This window comes from Eschrichtius robustus, chromosome 3 (assembly GCF_028021215.1).
Source record: "Eschrichtius robustus isolate mEscRob2 chromosome 3, mEscRob2.pri, whole genome shotgun sequence".
Lineage (NCBI taxonomy): Eukaryota > Metazoa > Chordata > Mammalia > Artiodactyla > Eschrichtiidae > Eschrichtius > Eschrichtius robustus.
This window is the reverse complement of record NC_090826.1, coordinates 142307340-142334718: the sequence shown is the minus strand read 5'-3', so window position 1 is coordinate 142334718 and position 27379 is coordinate 142307340. Positions and strand designations below refer to the sequence as shown.

The window sequence follows — 27379 nt, the reverse complement described above, 5'->3', positions numbered from 1 at the left end:
ACGGAGGTAACTGGAGTATCCTAAAGGCAGTTTCTTAGATGCCATGTTTAGTGACAGGAATTCCTTCATAATAACAAGCATACACTTGTACATAAAACTACAGAGAAATGGCTCAAAAAACAATTTCATAAACATTAGGGAAAAGAGAACTCCCTTATACCTTTTAACACTATGGTTTAGTAATGTCACTCAGAGTCTAAAATTTCTCAGTGGGTTAATAGAAACTCCTACACAGATGGAATTCAGCAGAAGAAACTACAAAACATATATTTACCTGGCCGGCTGGGAAGAGGAGGGAAGGCTCCAGGGTGATGAATGGGGATGAACTGGGAGTTACTTGCTTGACTTGGGGCTTGAGTTACAGGTGTTTTCCTGGCTTCAGACACTGGAGTCTTTCTTAATTCTGTCTGGGATTTTACCTATGACCAACCAGAAGCAAAACTATCTATAATAATCTGAAACTCAAACGTGTCAGAAAGAAGCACCTACTCTAAGAAAGTATTTAAAATCCTACTATGTACCCTCCCCCCCAAAAAAAAGTATATGCTGCAGATATTTCACTTCACCTAAATTAAAAATGGGAAAGTCAAATTATTTAATTGCCAAAAAAAGCTATAAGGGCTTAGTTTTACTGGTATAATTATTTTGCTTTCACAATATCATAAAAGTACGAAATACAGAGAAGACCTGAGAACTCATTTGTTTTACAAACGAGACACCTGATGCCAACAGGCTTAAAAAGCTGCTTATGATCTTAAGCCACTGTTATGGGCCCCAGGGCCCTGTATTCTCTTAATGTACATGAATTATGAATGAATAATGACCACTAATCCACAGATGAGACACTTTTGGCCCTCAGTTTAACTCCATCTGGGCAGCTTTAAGGGTTATCAGTCAGGCATCCATGCTCCACCCTGCAACCCTACCACCCTCAGAATAAATAAGGATACTTTCAGCAGTAAGAAACAGGCCTGAGATCCTACACATGGAGCTGGAGAGAAGTAGATGCCATATGCACTGCTCAAGTAATGTAAAGATGAGTAAAATGAGAAAAAATAGGTAGCATTTATAGAAAACTCAGGATGAGGTACAGAGGATGGTGATATATTGACTACTGTCAGGTTTTCTTTAATCATCAATAGTCAGATTTTAAAAGGATGAGAGACCAGAAAAGAGATTTTATTTTCCGTCTGGACCTTCTGGAGAGGCAGTTTCAGAGGATAGAGCCAGAGCAGGCAGGAAATGCTGAACTCTTTATCCCTAAAACCCTGGTCCTGTGGCCTTATAATTCTTTTGTTTTCTTCCTTGCCTTTCCCCAACACCTCTCACTCTCTCTGTGCCTTTCCTCAATTTCTACCATGTTTTTCTCTGTTTCTTCCCCTATTATTAACCTTAAAACAGAACTACTATGTTCTTATTTCTCCCTTTCCCCGCAAAAAACTGTAAGGGAAATGCACTGCAGGTAATGTTTATTTGCAAGCAGACTTCAAAACTGTAAGATTCCTCATGCCTACTGTAAATAAATACATTTGCCAAAATGTGTTAATAATCAAATGGCTACAAACATCAGCGGTGTTAATAAACCCAGCACAGAGTAAAGACCCTTTTGTTTATATGAAATCATCTGTATCTCCTTGGAAAGGTGTGTGTGCGTGTGTGTGTAAAGGTGTGTGTGTGTATTTAAAAGAAAAGTCACAAATAACTGAGCAGTGTTTATCCTTTCCCAGCAAGAGACTTGGGTTCTTGCTTTACAAATTCCTATGAGCCAGGATAACACTGAGGTTATATAATGCTACTAGCTGGGGCAGGTATAAATGTCAAGGAAAATAGCCTCATCTTTCCCCAAGAATATATTTTATTTTGTATAGTGAATCTGAAAAACAAAAAACCACCATGTAAGCCTTAATATACTTGGTTCTATGGGCTCTATAAAAGACCCCAAATTTTCCACTATAGCATTAATAAATCACAATTATACCTCCTTCCAAAGAAAATGTAATTCTTTGTGAAATTGATAGCTCTGCAACGGGTCATTTCCAGCCACTTAAACTGGAGAGAACTGACAAAAATCAGGTTGAGATTTTTTTCACTCACATTACAATTCCTGAGAGTTGGTGGAGTACCCATCTACCATAGTTCTTTACATGACCTTACTATGCAGCCTTCTAAGAATGCACTGAAGCTTCCAGAGTAGTCAATTCTCAAGGCTTTAGGAACAAAATGAAAAATCTTGCCTTTTGTGTGAGCCTTCCTCTACCTGCTTTATAGTTCAAATACAGCTTACCTGCACTGCCACATTCTGCTTTCCTGTTTCCTGTAACTTTTCTAAGGTGCATTTCTTGGTTTCTGTTTTCCTCTTGTTGTTGTCCTTCTTTCCATCATTCTTAGTTACAGTTATTCCTTTGCTATAGTCCCTTCTCACCTCTTTGGGAGGAAAACTTCTTCCTTGGTCTCTGTTCACTTCTCGTGGCTTAATGTTCTCTTTGAAGGTGACCACTGGTTTCTCTCCTGTGTCACAGTTGTTACTTAGATTTCGGCCTGTAGACAGCACTGATTTCAGTCCTGGGTTCCCATCCACAGCCAGTGACTCTATGATGGTTGTTTCTTGCAGAATGAGGTTCTCTTTGGCTTCACTGGGGTCTTCCAGTATTAACTCTGGGATTTCTGTGATAAACAACAATTTCCCTACCTCATTTTCACACTGAATCAGCCTAAAAAAGTAAAAATAAATCCATATATGAAAAACACAAATCTAAAAGACAATAACAACTGAACTGTGTATGGGTCCCACAGCCTTAAAATGTGGGAAACAGCAGGGTATAACGGTGTGGATTCAGGTAACATTAAAAGCAGTTATGTGAACTCAGATTCTCATTATCCCACTGAACATCACCACCACACATTCCCATGCACTTTTAACGTTTTCTAATAAGTACAGCTACATTTACTCAGCATGTTTTAAGCACAAGACACTAGACTAGGCCCTTGAAGCAGCTATAATTCCTGTTTTATAGGCGTGAAAACTGAAGCTCAGAGGTATTAAGTTTATTCAAATATGCAACCATGTGAGTGCTTACAGTATAATATGAACCTGAATACAAAAATGAATATGAAACAGTTACTGACTTTGGAAAGGTTATAATCAACCACAGAGATTCTAAGCACACACACCTGGGGAAGTGGCAGAACTAGACACTGAATTCAAATCTGACTCTAAAACCTATGCCCTGTCTATTACACCAACTACCATACCTGCTTTATATTTAACTAGCACCATCCTGGTCTGTCTTGACTGAAACTGACCACCATGCCCCTGTCAATACAAATCACCATAACTGTGAATATACAATTTAGTTAGATTTATATAGATGTTTATAAATTGGAGAAAAAGCTCATGATAAACAGTGGCAACAAGGCAAACTCCTCTAAAATAGGCAGTGTAATGAGAGAAGAGAGGTTAAATAAAGAGATACGTATGATCACTAGGGTCATAGTTTGATGCTGTGTTACCAACATTTTGACTTAAGAGTTTACAATCAACAGCATTATACCAAGTCTAAAACTCATGTGGGGGCTGTGTGTGTATCCGATGAGGAATACCTTGGCTGATTATCTGCGATCCATTTGCCTATAGAGATCAAGCGCTGCTGTCGTATTTGTCTTTGCTGACCCTCTTTGTCTCCTGTAATACCCTGGTGGCCTTTGGAAAAATCCAAGTTCCTAAAATTGATATAAGCAAATTATAGAAAATTAAACCTAATGAACTGCAATGGCTTCAGATTTTTCCATACAGGTTAGCTATTTAATGTAAGCAACTGCATTTGTTTAAATTTATTTATGCTCTCAAAGACTGTAAATACAATGAAACAAAGTAGAAAAGACAATATGCAAAATTCACTATATTAATGTGATATTTTTACTTATATTTCACTTTCTCACGGAGGAGCTCAAATAAATCACCATCTTTTATTAGGAAAGATTCTTTTATCATAAGAATAAAGTTTTCATTAACACTAACCTTGCATTATAAGTAACTTACTTCAAATGACCATGGCAATGTTAAGGGTCTCTGAAATGCCTATTCTAACAAATAGTATTAATCTATCCACTTTAAGGTGGCCCAATCTAAATCAGAAAAAATGTATACATATCATAAAGTACATAGAGCAAAGAACTAACTGACATTAGAAAGGTAAGTCAACCTAAAAAATAAGGATTTTTCAGATCTCTCATTAAGCTATCTTTAAAAAAAAAAAAAAAAAAAAGAAGCAGCATCTAAGAATTGCTAGGCAGTAGGTCAGATACTAAGGATACAAAGATAAATGAGAAATAGTCCCTACCTTAAGGAACAAATAATTATGATTTAATCTGAAGAAATAAAAGCTAAACAAAGAATAAGAGAAGCATAATAAAGAAGGGTTAGTTTCTTCTGATAAGCTTTGAAAAGGTTTCACAGAGTTAAGTGATACCTGAGCTGGACCTTGGACAGGTATGGTTAAGTGCTAACAGGTTGGTAAGGGAAGGGCAAAAGAGGAAGTGGGAATGTTCTAGGCATAGCATGAACAAAGTTTTGGAGGAATAAATATACAGAGCTATTCAAGTACAGGACATAGTGTATGTATAATATGTGTAAGTACTGGAGGGGAGGAAGGTAAAAGTGGCAGGAAATATGACTGAAAAACTAAGCATTTGGACATTAAGCTAAAAAAGATATTATAACAACGGGGGATGGGTAAATTGAAGTTTTTGTATTAGTAATGGGACATCATCAAGCCTGTACTTTAAAAATATAATTGCTGAAGCAGAATAGAATGGACAATATAGGGAAGCTGATTAGGAAGCTTTTTTATACTCTAGGTAAACAGTGATAAAAGCTATCTACCTGAAAGAAGGTCTCAAAGCCAAGAATCCTTGTAACTCAAACTCCTCTGGAAGTGGTGTAGCTACAGAAGGGCAGAAAACAAGATTTGTAAATATCTTAATTAAAATACTTTCATTCAGCAGGATATTACTTCTTAAATTTAAAAAAAAAAAGTATTTTTTAGACAGAAAGAAACTATAATGCTCATAGTTCTCTGCTCTTCTTTACAGTAATCTTGATAGAATAACTTACCTGTCAAACCCCTGCATGTTGCCTTTGGGCCCTAGACATTGTCCTAATACTCACCTACTACTCATTGTTGAGGAGGATGGGTACAATGGACTTTTTTTCCCCCTAGCAGCATTAAAATTTCAAAGCCTCAGATCCATTAATCACAATGTTTAGATTATCTCCTTGTTAACTCAAAGTATTGAATACCAACAATGACATAACTTGGGAGCTTGTAAGAAATACAGAATCTTGGGCATTATCCCAAACCTACTGAGTCATAAACTGCATTTTAACAAGATCCCAGGTGATTCATTTGCAAATATGATGCTTGAGGGGCACTGATGTAATGGAAGAAAAATAATCAGAAAGGAGTCAACTACGGATTGTTCAGTGCAGGATTATTTATAATGGGGAAATTTTTTAAGCAAATGGACAATGATAAAATAAATTATGGCAGAGCCACAGGACGGAATATTAAGCAGCCTGTAAAAATCATGTTCCAAAATGTTTAAATGACAAAGGAAAAGGCTAACAATGTAGTGTTAAATTATAAAGCAGGTACAAAGTTGTATCTGATATCAATCACACGCAGGTTGTGTGTATGTACACATAAGTAGAAGCCTCAAAGAAAATACACTATCATGTGAATAGTACAGAAAGTATCTCTGTATGAGAGAATTAAGGGTGACTTGTGTTATGTTTGTATGTCCCAAATGTTCTATGATAAGCAAGAATTACTTTGACAGAATAATGTTGTTCACATTAGTTCCTTAAAAAAACCTACTAAGAATGAGGAGGAAAGGAAGATGGAAAGAATCTGAAGGTACTACACTCTCTGGGCTCCTATGCAAATGTAGCTAAACAGGAGAATAAGCTGCTGAGAGAACTGGAAGAACATTACCTCTATTTCCACCCACTTAATCAATACAGAGCTCAAAGTCACTTCTGAGTTACTGCATTTAAAGTCAAACACTTGGGCTTCCCTGGTGGCGCAGTGGTTGAGAATCTGCCTGCCAATGCAGGGGACATGGGTTCGAGCCCTGGTCCGGGAAGATCCCACATGCCGCGGAGCAACTGGGCCCGTGAGCCACAGCTACTGAGCCTGCGCGTCTGGAGCCTGTGCTCCGCAACAAGAGAGGCCACGATAATGAGAGGCCCGCGCACCGCGATGAAGAGTGGCCCCCGCTTGCCGCAACTGGAGAAAGCCCTCGCACAGAAACGAAGACCCAACGCAGCCATAAATAATAAATAAATAAATAAATAAATAATAAAAAGAAACGTCAATCTTTAAAAAAAAAAAAAAACTTTAAAAAATAAATAAATAAAGTCAAACACTTAAGAACAAAACCCTGTTTTTCTCTGGCCTTAAGCCGACTATTAGTGATGGAGAACAATGTCAGCGACACAAGGTTAAGGTAGCCCTTACCATTAGTACTTGAAAGATCCTCTTCATGGGGATGGAAACTATTCAGAAGAGAAATTAGCCAAGGCCAAATGCTGTAAATTAAACAGATAGTTCAGACTTTATTTTTGCATGAAAAACCAGAACACTAATAAGCCATGAAAGTGTTACCTATAGGACCGTGACTATGTATTTTTCCCTTGCTTCAGCATTTTAAAGGCTGTATGATTTCCTAAAACATATTTCCAAATGTGTCAAGATAAGATACACCAAAAGGGCCAAATTTCCATGATAGAGACCTACTACTGCAGATCCGTTTCCGAGGCTCCTAATTTAACAATTAGCAAAATTAATTTGTCAGTTTTAAACATTGATATTTACTGAGAAAACTTTGACCAGAGAAATAGCACATTATGTTTTTATAGTTTTCACATACATTATCAGTTGTGGAACCCATTACTAGTTTTTAATCTGTGATGGGGGTGTGGTTACATCATAGTCAAATCACATTCTCTGTTCAAAGTGATGACTATGCCTTTTTATGATACAACAAAATCCACACATTGTTGTAATATCCTTACCTCTGTTTCCTAATACAAAATTTTTGCCAAAGTTTGCAAAATATTAAAAAATATTCTTAATATTTAGTTAAAATATTAAAAATAATCACGATCTACTGAAGGTAACATTAAGGTTTCTTGAAATATTTAACAACCAATGTTGGTGAAAAGTGTGTTTTAAAAAAAGAAAGCCCAAGGTTAGTTGCCCAGGATAGAGAAATTGGATGTACATCACCACATCACAGAAAAAACCTGGAAGTTGACAACTATTTCTGACAGTTGTACACTTTAAAATATGGGAATATGCTGCTTAAAAAAATATAAATGAATAATATAGAAAAAATATATAATGAAATAAACACTGAAGAATAAATGTCTGCTACAAGTCTTTGGGGATGTAACGAATTATGAGACAGTTGAAAAAGAAGATTAATAACCTAGAAAAGAATGTTAGACTAGAACAACAATATCTTTATGCAACAAATATGAGATCTCAAGAAACAGACTACAGAAGAAGAGTGTGAGAAATGACTTAATGATATATTGCTTTACCCCACTGTGGGTTACTTAAGTTTAACTTTGCTTTCTACAAAGGAAAAAAATACATCACTATTTCATGCATTTGTTAGCTTAAGATAACATGCTCTCAAAAAAAGTACAGAAGAAAACAAGTTCTAGAAATTGTGAAGGCCCAAAAGCAAGAAACTGAAGGTTATTTGAATATATATAAAACTTTGAGTTCACAAAGAGGAATTGTTTTTTTCATCATTTAAAAGATATAAATGAAGATTATTACACCTTGATATATCAGACGTATAAGGAAAATCTTCAGTTTTAGAGAAATACCCCACACTAGCCTAAAATGAGTAGTAACATAATTTAAGACAGAATGAAATACCTGCAAGGCCATAATTCTAAAGATCCCAACAAATCTAAGAGAAGGAATGGGGAAGAGAAAATGATAGGGAAGAAAAAGGAAAAAAGTTTGTAAATAAACTATTCCTTCTGGCTGAATATCCTTTGCAACGATAAGAAATGGGAATGCACCGGGAGTTCCCTGGTGGTCTAGTGGTTAGGACTCGGCGCATGGCCCGGGTTCAGTCCCTGGTCAGGGAACTGAGATCCTGCAAGCTGCGTGGCATGGCCAAAATAAAATTAAAAAGAGAAAGGAAAAAAAAAAAAAAAAAAGAAAGAAATAGGAATGCACAGAATGGGCCTAAAAGATCACTGTACAGGAACAAAAAACCGAATAAAAATATCAAAGCTTCTTTCACAGCATTACTGATACAAGTTACTGAACCAAACACAAGTTCTAAAGTACACATGGGAAGGAAAAATGTATACCTCTGGTCGAGAAATGAAAATCTGGTGTAAGAAAGCAATGTCTAAAAATATGTATGACTTACTAATACCTACATTGGCACAGAAAGGAGATGTGTAGTATGCTGTACTATGTTGCTAAACTCTATTCATGACAATGTCAAAAATGAAGGCGCTTAAAGTTAGGTTTGAGGGGAAAAGAGGAAAGAAAAGTATGCAGTAAGAGGGATCACAGGGTCTTAAACGTGGCTTGGACATTTTCTAGGTTGTGACCTTGGTCAATGTGTAGATACTGGGCCACAAAGCAGATATTTCAGAGACTCTCCTAATATCCACCATCAAAATATGCAGGGGAGGAATTTCCCACTCACTGCAAAGCCTTACTGGAAATAGTTATTCCTATAATCAAAGGTAAACTGAAAGCTTTCATTTGTCACTGTAAAATGAATAGTTCCTAAGAACTGTCAGAATTATTCTGAGTAGAAATTACAGAGAAAATAGTGAGAGCCAAAATAACTTCCAATCTTCTATGCTTAAAACAAATATAACTCAAATTGGGTGTTACTAAAAGGCAACAAACAGCTTATGTACAGAAAAGAATGGAAGAAGTAAAAATCTCTTCCCTTCAACTCCTAAGCATAAAATTGGGGCATATTATAATGAATAAGAAACAAACTGATTTTATTTCTATTTCATTTTGAAATGTGAAAAATGCCTTTTCCCAGGATGGCAACCAGGAACAAGGGGAGCACACAGGGAGTCAGAAATCCTTAAGATTGTGCCTCACATGAAGAATTCAAACAAACAAATAAAAAGCATACAAAGAAGTCTTCAGTTCAATTTCTAGAGAGTAGGTGGAAAATACAAAGTCTTCCATTATTCCAATACTGTTTTAGAAGGCAGTTTCTACATATCTGAATATCAAACAAACAAAGCACACAAGCTAACATGAAACTCCGAGACACTTACTACTGTCTTTCATCCACCACTGCCTCCTGAAAGACCCGGGGTCTGAGTCTCAGCCAGTCCATGGAGACCTTGACTGCAGGTAGGGGATAGGCATTGTAGGATTCCTCCTGAGACTTGTTCTGGAGAGGACACTTGCACAGGATGCCAAGAAAAGACACTTAAAGAAAAAATGTGTTCAGAGAGCATAAGATATTTGAAATTGTGTACCAGTCCAAATTAAAATATTATTATGAGCCTCCTGCTGTATCCTACTTAATACTTAAATATCTTACAGCTTCTTTCTAAAAAGGCATTTTCTTTCCTATGTTAAAAATGTTATAGATGTGTGAAAAAAAAAAAAATAAAAAAATAAAAAAAATAAAATAAAATAAAAAAATAAAGGGGAGAACACACACACACACACAAAAAAAAATGTTATAGATACAGTTGATGAGGGGGTGTCAGCAGATAAAAGGACAGAACTTAGGGTTTAGGCCTCCTGATTCAATATTAAGAAATGTAGGACACTTTTTAGTGTTACTAATGCTTTGTTATAATGACGAAAATGCCTAAGATCATGCTTTCCAAAGAAGATGGCACAGAAAGTTAAATGATTTAATACTCACTAAAGAGGGCCAGCAACTGTGTCCAACACAGCTGCTCATCTTGGCTATAACTATGCTGTTCCGTTTCATTGCTAAAGTCACGAAGGTGATGAAGTTGAAACAGGTTAATGACAGTGACGTGAACTAACTGCTGAGAGTTGAAAGCTTTTTGGAATAGCAGCCTCTGTAAAAGAAGACAGGAATATTGAATATATTATCAAGAACAGAAGCCATCTGTGACACAAGAATTAAACTGGCAGTCTGCATTTAAAGCCACAAAGGTAACATTTATAGATGAGTATTTTAATTGAGTCTGACATGGTCTGATGTTTCTCATGTTGACTTTCTGCCTTGAAAGGATTAAACCCAGACACCACAGAGCTGTTTGAGCTGTTTTTTTTTTAACAATACTTTTTTCCATGAGAAACTATACATATATATATATTTTATAATTTTTTAAAATACATTTATTTATTTATTTATGGCTGTATTGGGTCTTCGTTGCTGCGCGCGGGCTTTCTAGTTGCGGTGAGTGGGGGCTACTCTTCATTGCAGTGCATGGGCTTCCCATTGTGGTGGCTTCTCTTGTTGCGGAGCACGGGCTCCACAACGTACAGGCTCAGTAGTTGCAGCACGTGTGCTTAGCTGCCCTGAGGCATGTGGGATCTTAGTTCCCCGACAAGGGATTGAACCCACGTCCCCTGCACTGGAAGGCGGACTCTTAACCACTGGACCACCAGGGAAGTCCCAAAAGAAACTTATTTATAAATGAGATATATAGCAAGAACATATCTGGAACACAGGGTAAATGATAAACTAAAGCAATCATTAACAAGTGTTATAGGCGCTTCAACAAATTATTACACTTACATTTTCCCCTATTAGAAAAGCATGGTCTTCATAATCGGATTTCTTTTACTTAATAACTAGGTGTTCACAGTGACCTGCTAATCAGCACTATACGGAAAAATTCACTTACATGCTCTCAGTTATAGCCTTAACTTCATCACCCTTCTACCTTAATATCTACAGTAATTTAGATTACTCCCATACAAAATATTTTTCGAACACAAGTTCCTAACAAAGTTGATAGCTATTAGAGATGATACCTGGCTTTGCCCTACACTTTAGCATAGCCAAGTACTCTCCCTCCCCAGGGAAAATTTTTGGAGAAAGTGGGTGATTCACTGTCACTAGCCTTATGGTGGGAAATAGAAAACTACTTACAGTTCTACCAGCAGTGACAAGAGATCCTACCATCTCAGAAATTTACAGCTGCCTTTGTCTAGCCTATTCTGAGATTTTTTTTTTTTTTACATAGTTAAAGAATCTGAAATATCCAGAATAAGTTCTATAATTCTACTAATAAGACCTTTCACGTTATCATTGGAAAAAAATACAATTCTATTTTTCTTTAACTCTGTTCTCCCTATCATCTCTCTCAGTTTCCTTTGTCATCTGCCTTTCCAGTATATACATCAAGAATGCTCACTCCTTTTCTAAAGATATCGACCATTTTTCTTTCCTTTACTCTGAATGTCCTGAAATGCTATCTCTTCTCCAGAGTTCTCCCACAAAACTTCTCCTTCAATCTCTACATCCAACCTTACAGATCAGCTGATCATTTACAGAAATGCATGATACTGGCATGAGAATATTAATTTGTATTTTTCAAAAAGCATTTTTTCCTGTAAGTATAGTTTACAGCAATGTATCCCTTGTATCTATAAATCCACTGGCATTTCTTTTAGAAGGTGATGTCCTACCGAACAAATCCTAGCCCTTTAAAAACATTTTTCTAGTGTATGCACAGAAACATTACAGCATATGAGTGCAGCCTAGTACTAGCAAATGATAATGTAAGTTCATGAACACACAGACTTTGTCTTGTTCTCCCCTGTCTATCTCTAAGAGCTTCAGAAAAGTACACAGTAGACAGTAGGTACTCAAACACTTAGTGAAGGAATAACCCAGACCTTTAGAAGTAAATATGTAATTATTCAGTTGTAATTTCATAACATTTGGATTGTATTTTAGTAAACAGAGGAGTTCCCTGGGAACAAAATCAAACCGGAACTGACTTTTTGTTCCTCAAAGACACTTTCAACAGCAGTTGAGGAATATACTGAACTAAATACCATTAAGAAACAGCACACATTTAACAGATAGGAATAGCCTTGTATCTCAATTCCTAAATCCCAGGCCTTAAGTCCTTCAATGAACCTCAAGTTGGTACACGTTTCTGCTTAGTAGCTAAAGACTTGCTAGTTAGACAGATACACTGATGTTTACATGTGGATAATACTAATTATCTATAAAGGCTTTAGAAATACTTACTCAACTATGCTAAAATTTCACTCCAACAACGTTCTTCTGACATTTCAGTACTGGGTGAGGTTTAAAATAGATCTGCCTCATACTATGTTTAACTTCAGAGTGTTGGAATGATATTTCAGAGTGTATTTTAGCAATTGCCCACATACACCCACCAGAACTTCACATTCAGAAATATATCTGAAGAGAGTATTAGTATTTGAGGTTGAACCAAATACAAAACTGACTAGATTTTATACAAGAATAACTTACATAAAGAAGATCTCACTAAGGTAGGTCCCCCCTTCCTCCCCATTTAGGGAGTATATCTTTCACAGAACCAGAACTGGAAGCAAGATCAAAACGTCATCTGGTCCAACTCCCTGCTAGTTAATGGGACTGCACCTAAACCATCCAAGAAAGATGGCTGTCAATCCGACTTTTAAGCTCTCAAAAGAGAGACCCCCTCAGTAATCCCCTACAGTCTCTATTTAAATTTTAAGATTTTATTTCTGACCTCAGGAAGACAAAGGTGTGTTATTTTAAAATAATCCTTCATATAACTGAAAACTTATAATGAAACTATTTAGCCTTGTTTGTTCTTTCTAGGCTGAAGAGCCTAGGGCTTTAAAAAGTTGGTTGTTTCTTTCATGTACCCAACTCTATAAATCATGGGCTAAATTTAAATAGGTCACTAAGAGAGCAAAGAACAGAAGGGGACTCTAGAAGCTTATTTTAAAACAAACTATGTCTATTATAGTTATTTAGTATGATCTCTTACGCATAAAAAGTATCAACTAAAAATGATTATCTGTAAAAACTATTTCACCCTGACTATATTTGGCTAATTTATTATCTCAACTGTCTAAGTTCAACAATCTCTGGAATGTGAAACTTTTATAATACTTATAAAACTGTAAAGTAGTTACAGACAATTCCCCAAGTGTATAGATACTCAGAAGTAACCAAGAAATATAAAATGTTCTTTGAGACTGTCTTGTTTACTGTTGATTCTAGTGACTAAAACAGTGACTGATACATACTAGTCAAATATTTGTTGAATAAATGAACTAAAAATAAAATTAGTGCTAATACTTAATTTTGACTCCTCCAATATTATATAAATTACACTACATTTAAACTGCTAATTTAATATACTAATAAAAAATTATTTTCATATACATAAATAGAACAAAGGTTACTTAATTTTATCTCCTTATACAAATTAGTACAACATATTCCTGTTGAATGAAACTCTCATTACATTCCTTCAATCAACCACAAACTCTGATAGATCAAAGCGCAAGGAGAACAATGCGCTCGGTTTGCAGAATGGGATTACTATCTATGAAGTAGGTAACAGAATCATATCTAAATACAGAAACCATCAGATGTAGGACTTCCAAAACTGAGAAAAGAAAGGTGCTTGGTCTGAGAAGGAAGGAGGAAAAATTGTTTTTTCCCACTATGATATTTTCTGCCAAATGGTATTTTCAGCTACTTAGTGAAAACACTGCTGCTGTATTTCTTTATATAGACAGCACCTCAGTTTAAACTGAAAGAATGCTGTATGCAAGAATTTCACATGCTTTAAATTTAGTTTTTATCAACAGTTTGCAATTAAGTAATGACATAAAAAGTGGGAGTAAGCCTCCTCCAAATTTTACGCTTCCTCATTTAGACAAGACAAAAAATTCTCTATTTAAAAAAATCTAACCTTAAACTGTTCTTCCAATTTCTCTCGAAGAGGGCTCAACTTTTCCAAGCTCTTACTCAGGTACACATGACCGTGGAACTTAATAAAGGCCTTGATGAAGTCAGAAACACCCCATTTGGTTTTCACCTCATCCCGGCTGAAACGAAAGAAAAACTTCCATGAATCTTAAGCAACAAAATGGCTAAAACCTCTTACAGGAGACTTCGATTTGCAAAAACACATTATTTGAGCACCTGTGACTCAAGGAGAGGGTTCGGCATCTGACTGACTTTTCAACTGCAACACACTCAGATGGGTCAGTACTCAGCAGCCTGTACGCCTCCACTGGGAACAAATCAGAGGCTGACTGGCTGAAATTCAGTGATGACTACATGCAAAACTATTGTAATGTATATGTTTAGAAATTAGGCAAGCCTAAGAGAAGAGAAGCATAGGTAACTGGCCATTATTTCTTACATGCCCAAATTTGAGGGGTGAAGGCTACCAGGTTACAAAGTCCTCTTGGAAAAGTCAACCCTACCTTTCCAGTGCTTTAGAAAGTGCTTTTTGTAGATTAGTAGAGGCAGCTGGGAAAGGGAACTTCACAGCAATGCTTCTGCAGTAGTAGAAAATTGTGGTCAGATGGTCTCCTTTGGAAGAAGCTAAGATAGCCAACTGATTGTAAGGCTGACCTAGAGGAGAAAGTTAAGATTCTAAAGCAACCCAAAATGCATGAAGTCTTGCTATCAGAACATAGAAGGTCAGTTTTTAAATCTTTATATTAACAATGGGGAGTATTTCATGAAGTAAATCTCATGACTACCTCATTAAAAATGGCATAATGTAAAACAGCACACTTCAGCTATGGTACATATTATATTTAGGTTGAAAAGTCACATAATTAGGATGAAGAGCACAATAAGTTCAAATGAGACTTCAGAAAGGGCTAGACAATAAATATTTTTGGCTCTGTGGATCTAAGAGTCTCTATCACGACTACTCAACTCTGCCATTATAGTGGGAAAGCAGCCACAGACAACATGAAATAATGTGTCCAACTGCCATCCCTGCCTTCAAGCGGCTCCTTTAGAATTGAAAGGACTTTCAATGTGGCTTAACAAGAATGTAGATCACCAAACACCTACAGTAATTTAATTCAAGAATCACTGCTAATGCCTATCTTGGGAGCCATCAAAAGACAAAAGCATTATCTTTTAGTAATAAGAGATAATTTTTCTAGGAGGGAAATGATAGTATTAAAAAGAAAATTATTCTATAAGTAATAAAGGAAGCCAGAGTTGTTGAAACAATTTTAGATCACATTAGGAGATATTCTATTTATATTGCTTTACTGACAATCGTAATATTAGTTTAAAAAATTTATTTCCAGTTACAGAGACTGTACAGTTAAAAGGAAAAATATAATAATCAATACCAAAACTGAACATTTTTTGGTTTCTTAACACTTGAAAGATGAGCCTTGAACTATTTACCATTTTTCTATATCTAGAGTAAAGTGTCATAATCAACCACAAGTTGACATGGCCCACTCACCATTAGAGGGGACAAGCTGAGCCGCATGCCTGTAGTAGGACTCTGCCTGGCTGGTCTGGTTTCTGTATCGAGCTGAGAGGAGGAAAAAGAAAGTTTAGTTTAAAAACAAACGAACAAACAGATAAAACAAGCATTAGGGTAATATTTCCAAAACAGCTATAGTTTAACAATTTAAAATTAATAAACACATTAAAATTAAATTAAGATGATTAAAGACAGAAAATATTTTAAAACAAATTAACTATAGGATTATGTGTGAAGTGTCTATCCGGCCTTCCCTATTTGGGACATTCAGCATGTAACCAATTTTAAAGCTTACCTAGCCCCCTTTTTCAGGTCCTCCAGTGTCATGCATCACCAGCTCCCACTATGGACTATGCTGGTGACCTGGAGCCGGCCCACAAGAAGGGGTGAGTTATATGGCACTTAAAAACAAAACAAAACAAAAAACACTATACAATATGATCTGAAATTTATGTATTTCTTCAATATCTTATAAAGTGATTTTGAAAAATGCTTCATACCGGACTTCCCTGGTGGCGCAGTGGTTAAGAGTCCACCTGCCAATGCAGGGGACACGGGTTCGAGCCCTGGTCCAGGAAGATCCAACGTGCCGTGGAGCAACTAAGCCTGTGCACCACAACTACTGAGCCTGCGCTCTAGAGCCCGCGAGCCACAACTATTGAGCCCGTGTGCCACAACTACTGAAGCCCACGCGCCTAGAGCCTGAGCTCTGCAACAAGAGAAGCCACCGCAATGTGAAGCCCGTGCACCGCAACAAAGAGTAGCCCCCGCTCGCCACAACTAGAGAAAGCCCGCGTGCAGCAACGAAGACCCAATGCAGCCAAAAATAAATAAATAAATTTTCTTGAAAAAGAAAAAAGAAAAATACCTCATACCTATTGCAATATTATTTATGTGTGTGCAAAGAATACATTGAAAGCAAAACCAATCTAAATATACTACTCACTGAATCTCCCTGTAGAAATTTTAGTGCTTACTTTGATGTGACCTCTCATGGAGTCAATGATTTATGACATCAAGAAATCTAAAATCTTTGAACTTAAAGCAGTAATGCTCTCCATTCCTTGTTATTTGAGGACAGCCAAAACATAATCCTATAGTTAATTTGTTTTACAACCCTTTTAGGTCACCTTAAAGGAATGAACAAGAATAAATAAGTTATATAACATTCCCAGATAAAATATATAAAATGGAAATACAAATCTAACTGTAGAGAGGAAACAATTAAAAATGAGCTTTTAATGCACTGGTAGGAAGAAAAAAAGGCAATCTAAGCTTCAGAATGACTGATTTTTATAAACCCCACAATTCCAAAGGAGTACAGACTTTAGAAAATATTATGGCACCACTTTGAAAAATTTAGCTTTGATTACATTTTTGCTACTTTATTATTTGCCTACATCTGCATAAAGTCTGAATAAAATTTAAATCTGAACATGAAAGTTACTTCCTTCAAGATCCTTTGCCAATCCCAAAGCATTCCGAAAATCTAGGTTCCTTAAAATACATTTTATAGTTTCCTCTTATGACAATCTAAGTTGTGTGTGTATTTTTAAAGGAAAATAATTTCTTTCTGTGACTACTCCAAAGAAAAGCATGAATGCATTATCAATTCCTTCACACCAATGGCTCACCAATGTCTCCAAGGTGGACGAGGCAGTGCTGGCAGATATAGGAACAGGAGCTAGACTGTGGCTTCACTATGGCGCTGGTATGCGTCTGTTTATTGCTGATAATTCCCAATTGGGAAGACTTCACACGGCATGGTAAATCTACATTAAACACTGTACACAGTTCTTGTAATAACTAAAAGGAGAACATAAGCAAGATTTAGTACTGAGTCAGAACTGGTAAGTCAGAAGTGCTCTAACAGTAAAGCTTCCATGTGTAACTAATATCACATACTTCTGACACCTGAGATAGGATAACCTTTCATAGGATAACTAGTAACATTCATTACAAATCACATCTTTTGACTTCTCAAGTATTAGAGCAATCCAGGATGTACATCTAAAAGGAAAAGCAGCATTAAAAATAGGACCACTTAAGGAGGGTATTCAGACTCATTCAGCAAGCAACTCCATGAAATTATCTATCTATCTATCTATCTATCTATCTATCTATCTATCTATCTATCTTCTTTTCCTCTTAGAAACACACAAAACCCATTTAACACTGGTGGTTGGTCACAAATTTGACTTAAATACAAACCAACATATTTGGCAGACTTCAGGAGTTTCTTGAGACTTATTTTGTTAAGCCCAAGGTCAACTTGTGCCTTTGCATACACAAAAGATCTCATGGTACTACAGATCTGGAAGGAACTTCCAATATTATGTAGAACACCCACTCTTTCTTCCTTTCTTCTCTAGTCTTATGGTATGAGGGTTCCTCTTCCCGGTCAGAGATAATTTCTCTGCCTGAGCATGCTATTTCATTCTTCTCTGCCTCCTGCCTGTCATCCTCTCATTTTTTAAATCTACTTTCAACTTCTCAAGCTTCTTTGCTGTGGCCTATAAAGTGTTGCCCACGAAAAATAAACAATAAGTATTATTATTAAAAAAAAACACAACACACAGAACAAAAGCACTTTCCCTTGACTCTAGATTTCTCCTTTAGCAGCCTTCTAATGTCTCTTCTTCTTCTCAACCAAATTCCTTCAAAAGAGTCCACGTGTCATATCTACTTTCTCAATTCCTGTTCACTCCTTAGTCTATTATGATCTGACTTCCACACAACCCCTTCTCTCCCCATTCCAACATCCACAAACCACTCTACTGAAACTGTTGTCTGTATGACAACTGGTTATAAATAAGCAAATACAATGGACATTTTCTAGTCATCATCTTACTGGATCTCTCTGCTACATTTAAAACAGTTGATGTTATGGTTGATCACTGAGCTTTTCTAGTTCTTTTTATCTTGTCAATCATTTCTTTTCAGTGTCCTTCATTCAAAGGCTTTTCTCCTCCCACCTTAATCCCCTCAAGGGTTTCATTCTTGGCCCCCACACAGCTCTACACTTTCTATTCTCATTCATTCAAGTATTTACTTACAAATGTAATCATTCACATATTTGGTTACTGTATCACACACCATGGTAAGCAATAGAGACACAGAGATGAGTAAAAAAAAATCTGTGTCCTTAAACAGTTCATAGCTAAATGAGCAAGACAGGTATATAAAGTAGGGAGGAAACAGCAGGAGAGAGGAGGAAGGGAGGGAAAGATACGAAACATGACAGCATAAGCCAACAGAATATTCTTCATTTATAATAAACTTCACTCCCTGGGTTATTTGATACATTTGTCTCACTTTCTCCTTGTGATAAACTGGTAGCAATACAGTATGTAGATACGAAGCTCCATTTTTTAGATGAGGATATGAAAACAAAAATATCGAGTCATTTGACTAAGGTTACAGAATTAGAAATATCTTGATTCTATCACCACTCTAGTATGTGCAGAATTCACAATACAAAATAAAACACCTTGAGCACCCAACTCAGAAGGATATAAAATGTCCCACCGTTTTCCTAAGATAAAAACCACCTCCATAACCAAATATAAAATCCTGTATTCCCTTCTCATGAAGCATAGCAATTATCTACATCTTTACTTATACCTGTACATTTCTAATGGGCAAGAAATTTGCTGACATAAAACTGAGTAAACAAAATTAGTGCCCAGAATGGCTAGAGTCTGGAAATATAAAAAAGCAAGAACTACAAGAAAGAACAAAAAATGGAAGAAACCCAGAAACAGATGACTGTGGAAGATGGCAAGAAGAAACATAACACAGCATAAAGAACTGAGTTCAACAGGTACTTAAAGAACAGACTGGAAAATTAGGCAAGGTTGAATATCTATCAAAAAGAAAAAAGAAAGTTCATGAAAAGTAAATCAAGCATGGTTGAAACTTCATGTGCATGTCTTATAGTAAAATTTTTGCCAGAACCCAGGAGTTGTAGGTAGAGATACCAGAAAAGTTCCTCCTGGTTCAGGATTCCAGGTGAGAGAGCGCTAGTTTAGAGGCAGAAACGAAGTGGAACTAAAGAAGAGAAACATATGTTTAATAAGTTGAACAAAACTATATTTGGCAATTATTCTGTGAAAACTCTTTTATACTATTAGCTCTTCACTCTACACTAAGAACTGAGAACTAACTATGAAGATATAGAATACCACCTTTTAACTTACTATAGAAACTTAATGATAATGCTTTCTTTTTGGCTCCCATTTTCTTAGAATAAGAACTACTCTACTGTTCTGTTCTTTGATGTTTTTAAAAAAAACCCATACTGCATGATGTTACATCTTTACTTCGACTGGGAGTTTGGTTCTGGCTCGAGGCATCATGCTTTATTTTATTTATTTATTTAATTTTTATTGGAGTATAGCTGCTTTACAATGTTGTGATAGTTTCTGCTATACAGCAAAGTGAATCAGTTATATGTACACATATATCCACTCTTTCTTAGATTTCCTTTCCATTTAAGTCACCACAGATCACTGAGTAGAGTTCCCTGTGCTATATAGTAGGTATTCATTAGTTATCTCTTTTATACATAGTAGTGTATATATGTCAATCCCAATCTCCCAATTCGTCCCCCTTGAACCATGCTTTAAATAGTTAACAAAATATCTAAGTCAAAATCATCTTCACAGGATAATCATGTATCAGTCTCTTGTCAATCCACTCCACTCAGATTTCTATCTCAAGCACTCTACTGAAGTCACATTTCATCAAATCCAAGATACCATAAATTATAAGATGAACTATTATTTCCATAACATTGAGGGGAAAAAAAAACAATGCCAATTAAATGGTGACTGACCACCTTTTGTAAACTTATCCCTATCTCAGAGGTGTTAAAATATGAAAAATGTTTTAGAAATGAAGAAATATGGTATTCATTAATTTCACCAATGACTTCCATATTGTCAAATCTAACTGATCACTTTTAAATCACCTTACTTGACTTCTCTGTAGCACTCAACAGAGTTGATCACCCCTTCCTCTTGTTGAAATGCTTTTCTCTCTGGCTTCCAAGGCACCACTCTGACTTTTCTTCTATTGCAATGTGGCTCTTCCTGTGCCAAACCTGTTCCCACCTAGTCCCATGGGTTTCAATGCCAAACACTAATGTCTAAGTCAAGGTTCTTTATTGTAATAATAAATTTTACTCTGGCCCTGCCCTTTTCACTGAGCTCCAAGCTTACCTAATTACCTATTTGACCCCTCCTCTCAAACAGGCATCTCTCTAATGTAACATGGATAGAGCTGCCTTCTCCTCAGTGTTCCCTATCTCAGTAAATGGTATAACCAGCCAGCTAGCTGCTCAATCTGATAACTCAAGTCATCTTTGACTCTTCCCTTACCCGATTCTACACATCCAATCCAAACCATCAGGAAGTTCTACTGGCTATACTTCAAAAATCCCTTAATAACCTTCCATTACTACAGCAGCATGCTAACTACCTTCCATTCCTGACCTGCTAATTCATTCTCCACAGAACATCCAAGGTAATCTTTTAAAAATGCAAATCTTATCATGGTATTCCCTTGCCTACTTTCCAATGGCTTGCAACTACACTTAAGATTAAAATTCAAAACTCATCTTAGTCTATAAGGCTGTACAATGATTTGGACTTGGTGTACTTCCCCAATCTGGTAGCTTAATCTGCACTGCATGTCATCAAAAAAGATGTATGAACATTACTGTTCACAACATCATTAACTGTTTCAATTATCAAGCCAAAATAACAACAACAACAACAAAATGCAAGCAACAAGTCCTATTAATGTTGAGATCTGAAAAAAAGTTTATTGCTGCTCATTCTACAACTGTTGTGATCACTCAACCACTGCCTATGGAATGCAGTGGGGAAAGATCAATGCTTGCTTATTATAAAAATTTCAAAAAATAAATTTCAAAATTAGATTATATATTTTTCTTTATAAAACAACATTTTGAGACATTTGGATGATTTTATTATTGACTTGCTTATAAAGTGTTTTTGCAAATAACATGCCCCCTCAACAAAAATGATGATTCTTGCTTTACTTGTCTGGATTTATCAATGTCCAATCAAACCCTTGGAAATGTGTTACATGTATATCACATCATAAAAAAAAGGTTAAGAATCATTTTTCAAGATAACAAGCAAGTCTGTGTAATGGCTAATATAAAAATGTATTGCAGAAAGTGGATGCTCTCCCTCTACCTCCACCAGGGCCGGCTGCAGCAAGTCCCTACTACCCCTCCCTACTTCAGTTGTGTTCACAGTTTAAATTTCTACTACATGAGGGAAGGAAGCGATTTAAGCTGGAGATGAGACTGGAGTTTTAAAACTGGACTACGTTTAAAAACCTAAGAGCAATCAGAACAGTAAGAAATCTGTCCAAGATGTTATGACGGGAATCTGGAATTCAACAAAGCATAGTTGAAAGTAGTGAAGTGGGGGTGGGGGGTGGGATACCATTTCTGTCAATACCCCACTGAGCTAAGACTATTCAATTAACATGTAGAGTCAAATGTGCACATAATTCTACATCATGATTTTCACTTAATAATAACACAATTTCATCTTAAAAAAAAATCTTCATAAATAGGACCTAATTAAACTTAAAAGCTTTCACAGAGCAAAGGAAACAGTCAACAAAACGAAAAGACAACCTAGTGAATGGGAGAAAATATTTGCAAGTGATATGACTGATAAGGGGTTAATATCCAAAATAATATATAAACAGCTCATACAACTTAATATCAAAAAACAACCAGATTAAAAAATGGGCAGAAGACCTGAATAGACATTTTTCCAAAGAAGACATACAGATGACCAACAGGCACACGAAAAGAGGCTCAACATCGCTAATCATCAGAGAAATGCAAATTAAAACTACAATGAGGTATCACCTCACACCTCTCAGAATGGCTATCATCAGAAAGACCACAAATAACAAACGCTGGTGAAGATGTGGAGAAAAGGGAGCCCCCATACACTGTTGGTAGAAATGTAAATTGGTGCAGCCACTGTGGAAAATAGTATGGGAGTTTCTCAAAAAAATAAAAACAGATCTACCATAGGACCCAGCAATTCCACTCCTGGGCATAAATCCAAAAAAAATGAAAACACTAATTCAAAAAGATACATGCACCCCAATGTTCACAGTAGCATTATATACAACTGCCAAGATATGGAAGAAACCTAACTGTCCATCAACAGATGAATGGATAAAGAAGATGTGGTGTGTGGCGCTGTGTGTGTGTGTGTCCCCACATACATACATATACAATGAAATACTACTCAGCTATAAAAAAGAATGAAATTTTGCCACTTGCAACAACACAGATGGACTTGGAGGATATTACGTTAAATGAAATAAGTCAGGCAGAGAAAGACAAATGCTGCATGTTATCACTTATATGTGGAATCTAAAAAAACAACAAAGCAGTGAATATAACAAAAAAGAAACAGACTCACAGATATAGAGAACAAACCAGTGGTTACCAGCTAGGAGAGGAAAGGGAGAGGGGCAAGTTAGGGGTAGGGGATGAAGAGGTACAAACTACTATGTATAAAATAAATAAGCTACAAGGATATATTATACAGCACAGGGAATACAGCCAATATTTATAATAAGTATAAACAGAGCATAACCTTTAAAAATTGTAACTATGTTGTACACCTGAAACATAATATTGTACATCAACTAAACCTCAAAAAAAAAACTTCATAAATACCATTTATAATAGTTTCATAATTCCATTTTTCAGATAGGCTGTAATTTATTTAATCATTACTCTATTTCAGGATATTGATGTTGTTTTCAAATTTTAATATTTGAATTATAATATCTATTTGTTCCTTTAAATATAAGTATTATTGTTATTGTTAAATATCCACTAATCTATGGACAAATGGACAAAGAAAAAACTGTACTGTAAAAACAAAAACTATCTGATAACTTCTGTATTTCAAAAAACTTTAAATAAAATGAAAGAACAACAGAAGAAATTGGAGAAAAAGATGTTTGTGAAAAAAAAAAGGAAGAAAAATTAATATCCCCTTATATGGAAAAAGCTCAGACAAATCACCATGGAAAAAACTAGGGTCTGAACAATGAAAGGGAAAAGTAAACGAATAAATGATTTATATAAAATACAAATATTTAATAAAATATAAAAGAAGTTCAACATCACTAGTAATTAGATTACATTGAATTTTAAATGAAATATTATTTTCCATCTATCAAGTATAAGTTATTCAATTAATCATTCATTTGCCTTTATTGAAATATTTAACAGTGGTGAGTGGATGTCAAGACAGACACTTGCATACACTGCTGATGGAAATACAAAAATATAAGTGATAACCTTTTGGGAAAACAATTATGTGTATCAATAGTATTAAAGCTCCACTCATCCAATGATTTAATTCACCATCCAATGAAGAACCTATCCTCAGGGGCTTCCCTGGTGGCGCAGTGGTTGAGAGTCTGCCTGCCAATGCAGGGGACATGGGTTCGAGCCCTGGTCTGGGAAGATCCCACGTGACGTGGAGCAACTGGGCCCGTGAGCCACAGTTGCTGAGCCTGCGCGTCTGGAGCCTGTGCTCCGCAACAAGAGAGGCCACGATAATGAGAGGCCCGCGCACCGCGATTAAGAGTGGCCCCCACTTGCCACAACTAGAGAAAGCCCTCGCACAGAAACGAAGACCCAACACAGCCATAAATAAATAAATAAATAAATAAACTCAAAAGTTTAAAAAAAAAAAAAAAAGAACCTATCCTCAGGAAGTAATCCAGTATTAGAGAAAATGCTTTATATACAAAGATGCTTATCAAACTGTTTAATAATACAAGGAGAAACTTACATTATGTTTATAGAGCTGATACAAGAATGAATAGGTACAAACACGTACAAAAGTATAAAAACACTAGAAACATACATATTAAAAGTAGTGATTTATCCTGAATGAGAGGGTAATGAACAATTTTTGACTTTTTATAATTTTCAAATCTTCTGAAATTAGTATGTATGTTTTTATAATCAGAAAGCCAAAAGAAACCTTATATCTATTAATGTATCCATCTCCTCATTTAGACTGGATATGCCCTTGAAAGTTAAAGACGGTCTTTCTTCTCTCCAATTCTCAGTGTCTAGTATTGTGCCTTACGAAGAGTAGACTTTTAACAGCTACTTGTAGAATGAATTAATCTTTAACATCTGCTAATAAGGATTAGTTAGTGGCAAACCACAATCCCCCTCTCCAGAAATATCAACTTTTGCTAAAAGTTGGCATCAATTTAAAAATGAATTTTGAGAACAAGAACCATACTTGAGTTCTTTCAATGATGAACTGTGATGAATGTTTTAGTCTAAGTAAAACAAATAATCTCTGTAAGATGATGGCTATTTGCTATCTTTTAACAGTCTTTTCTTTCTCTTCATTCTAAGAAGTAGTAAAACCAAAATGGAGCCAAAATACAGGTAGCAATGGTCAAGTAGCAGCACAGAGAGAAGGTTCTTGAATTTCTTTCGGAGCAAGATCTGCAAAACCTTGTCTTGTCATTATAAGATGAGAATTTATATACATGTTATTAATTAAATTATGAATGCTATTACAAGTGGATGAGATGAATTTCTAAAGAATTCTGCTTAAATAAAATTCATTGTCCAAAAAGATTTATTTATTCTTTTACCTCGCCTGATTCAGAAGTCATATCAAGATGTAATTAAGGACAAGGAAAGTCTCTGAGGACAATCAATAATAGCTTATTATTCAAACTGAGGAAAGGCTACTCTATTTCTTAGGTAGTTTAATAGCACTGAAGCTCCAGATAAATTCTACTGTATATATAATACTATGAAAACTCACTTGATACCACAAATTTTGACTATTTCTTACCTGGCAAAACATAGCTGTTACTTTCACAATGACTACACCCATACATTTACATTTGCTCTACTACCACCTGTAACTCACTACTTCTGCTGTTTCACTAAGGCATTGCTCTCATTACCCTTTTTTTTATTAACACAATTATACCTCTAACCTTTAAGCTGAACCATCACTTTTTTTTTTTTTCCATCACCTTTTTAAGAGCAGAGTCTTTACTGTTTTAAAGGTCTTATGTAAGTAATTTCAGACATTTTGATTCATCTGAGATTATAGGTGATCAACTCCTGGATGGACCATACAGTGGATACCCCAAGTGCTTATATGAACAAGATGTGTACAAAGAGAATTATTCACTACTAATTTTAGGAAAATTGGTATACAGTGCAGAACTCACCTGAGTATAGAAGCCACTAGCTGCCTCTAGGAACAGAGAAAGGTTTGCCTGAACTTCACTCCGATTCGGGTTTGCTCGATTCTTTGCCTGGCCTTGTAGTGTTGTGATCTGATTCTTAAAGGCATGATTCCAGCTGAAAACAAAATGTAATTCTATTTGGTATAGCAGTGACTCACTGGGCAGACACTGGTCCCCCTGAGAACAAGAAAGAACTGTTTGTTATAATTATAACACACTAGACAGTAAACCTGCATTAAAGTTATTCACTTAAATAACTTTATGCTCCCCTTTGAACAAGACTAGACAAGCAGTAGAATGCAACTGACCTTAGTAAACACTTACCAAATGTTCGAATAATCAGACTGTGGCTTCAGTTATTAATCTTTTAGGGCTACTAGACTTAGAACCTATTTAGGAATCCTGGTACAAAATTAGAACTACAGTGGCAAGACCAAAGTAAAAGCAAGCTATTAACAAATTTCCATACATTGCACCATTGTGTCAAAAAATATGTGTTCTCTGTATCAAGTGGCATGTCTGGGGGTGGGGGTGGGGGAGTTTTTTTTGTAAATATTAAGCCATATCTCTTATTTCTCTAAAACTTATTTCCCACAGCACTCAGTTCTAGTTCTATTTAACAGTTTGTTTATTTCTCTCGGGGTTAATATTTTCGTTAGAGCTTGAAATATAAACTCATTTTGACATTTCAATTTTGGCTATTCAAACTAAGAAACAACACAATGCTGAAATATGGCACACCAAAATCCTGTTATAAAATGCCTTTCATTAATCGAATTGTATAGAGAATCATTTTAAATTCAGTTATGGTGAAATACAGTCACTCCCTAATTTGGAAATCACAGGGGAAATCACAAAGAAACAAAACAAAAAAAGGGAACTAGGATGGAGGGAAGATATTACTGGCTGAAGGAAGCAAACACAGATAGATAAAGGGTTTACAACCTACCTGGAAAGTACCTAATTCTTTATCAACGGCAGCTTTTGAGGCTCTTTTGAAGCACTGGGGTTTTTAATGATTTATGAGGGCAATCAATCACTCCCTTAGCATTTTTGATGCCATCTTATCCATGACTCTAATATCAAAAATATGGGTTTGAGTGGTTGTGATTAAGCTCTATTACTAGATCTCCTAACAATATAAAGGTTAGGTGTGCAATATAGGAAAAACTAATCTTCACCACTACTTAGGGTAACAGGCATTATTAAACAGAATAGTCTTGATTTTTAATTTTCCACCAGGCTAATGTCCTTGTTCCAATTTATAAGGCAAGGCCTTCCATGAAAGACATTTATTTACTCAGTTGGGAATCTGGTCATCTGCCATTTCACCCCTAATAGAAAGAATGAGTGGAAGAGCCTAAATATACAAAATCTTTCTTTAGTCTTATTAGGGGGAAAAAAAAGGAAATACCTATTTATTGGATTAAAAGGAAGAACTTTCCTTACAATGTAAACACATTTTCCTTTGGGAGAAACTTATAGAATCATATTTATCAAAGAAAGCCTACTTCGTATTTCTTTTATTAAGTCATGGCTCAAATA

The 27379-nt window shown here is 35.8% G+C and overlaps 1 protein-coding gene across 6 annotated transcripts in view; it reads right to left on the bottom strand.

The window, feature by feature from the left end:
* Positions 1 to 27379, bottom strand: part of SMG7 (SMG7 nonsense mediated mRNA decay factor) — a 72373-nt gene that overhangs the window by 8183 nt on the left and 36811 nt on the right. For 4 of the 6 annotated variants that reach the window (XM_068541381.1, XM_068541378.1, XM_068541377.1 and 1 more), the window contains 12 exons: positions 25817 to 25949; positions 17149 to 17320; positions 15491 to 15562; positions 14478 to 14628; positions 13958 to 14093; positions 9949 to 10111; positions 9344 to 9500; positions 6519 to 6589; positions 4883 to 4943; positions 3601 to 3720; positions 2285 to 2711; positions 275 to 419 (listed from right to left, as the gene is read on the bottom strand). In XM_068541381.1, coding sequence (XP_068397482.1) covers positions 275 to 419; positions 2285 to 2711; positions 3601 to 3720; positions 4883 to 4943; positions 6519 to 6589; positions 9344 to 9500; positions 9949 to 10111; positions 13958 to 14093; positions 14478 to 14628; positions 15491 to 15562; positions 17149 to 17320; positions 25817 to 25949 — 1808 coding nt within the window. The remainder of the gene's footprint in view (positions 1 to 274; positions 420 to 2284; positions 2712 to 3600; positions 3721 to 4882; positions 4944 to 6518; positions 6590 to 9343; positions 9501 to 9948; positions 10112 to 13957; positions 14094 to 14477; positions 14629 to 15490; positions 15563 to 17148; positions 17321 to 25816; positions 25950 to 27379) is intronic. The other 2 variants (XM_068541379.1, XM_068541382.1) reach the window with 1 other exon arrangement.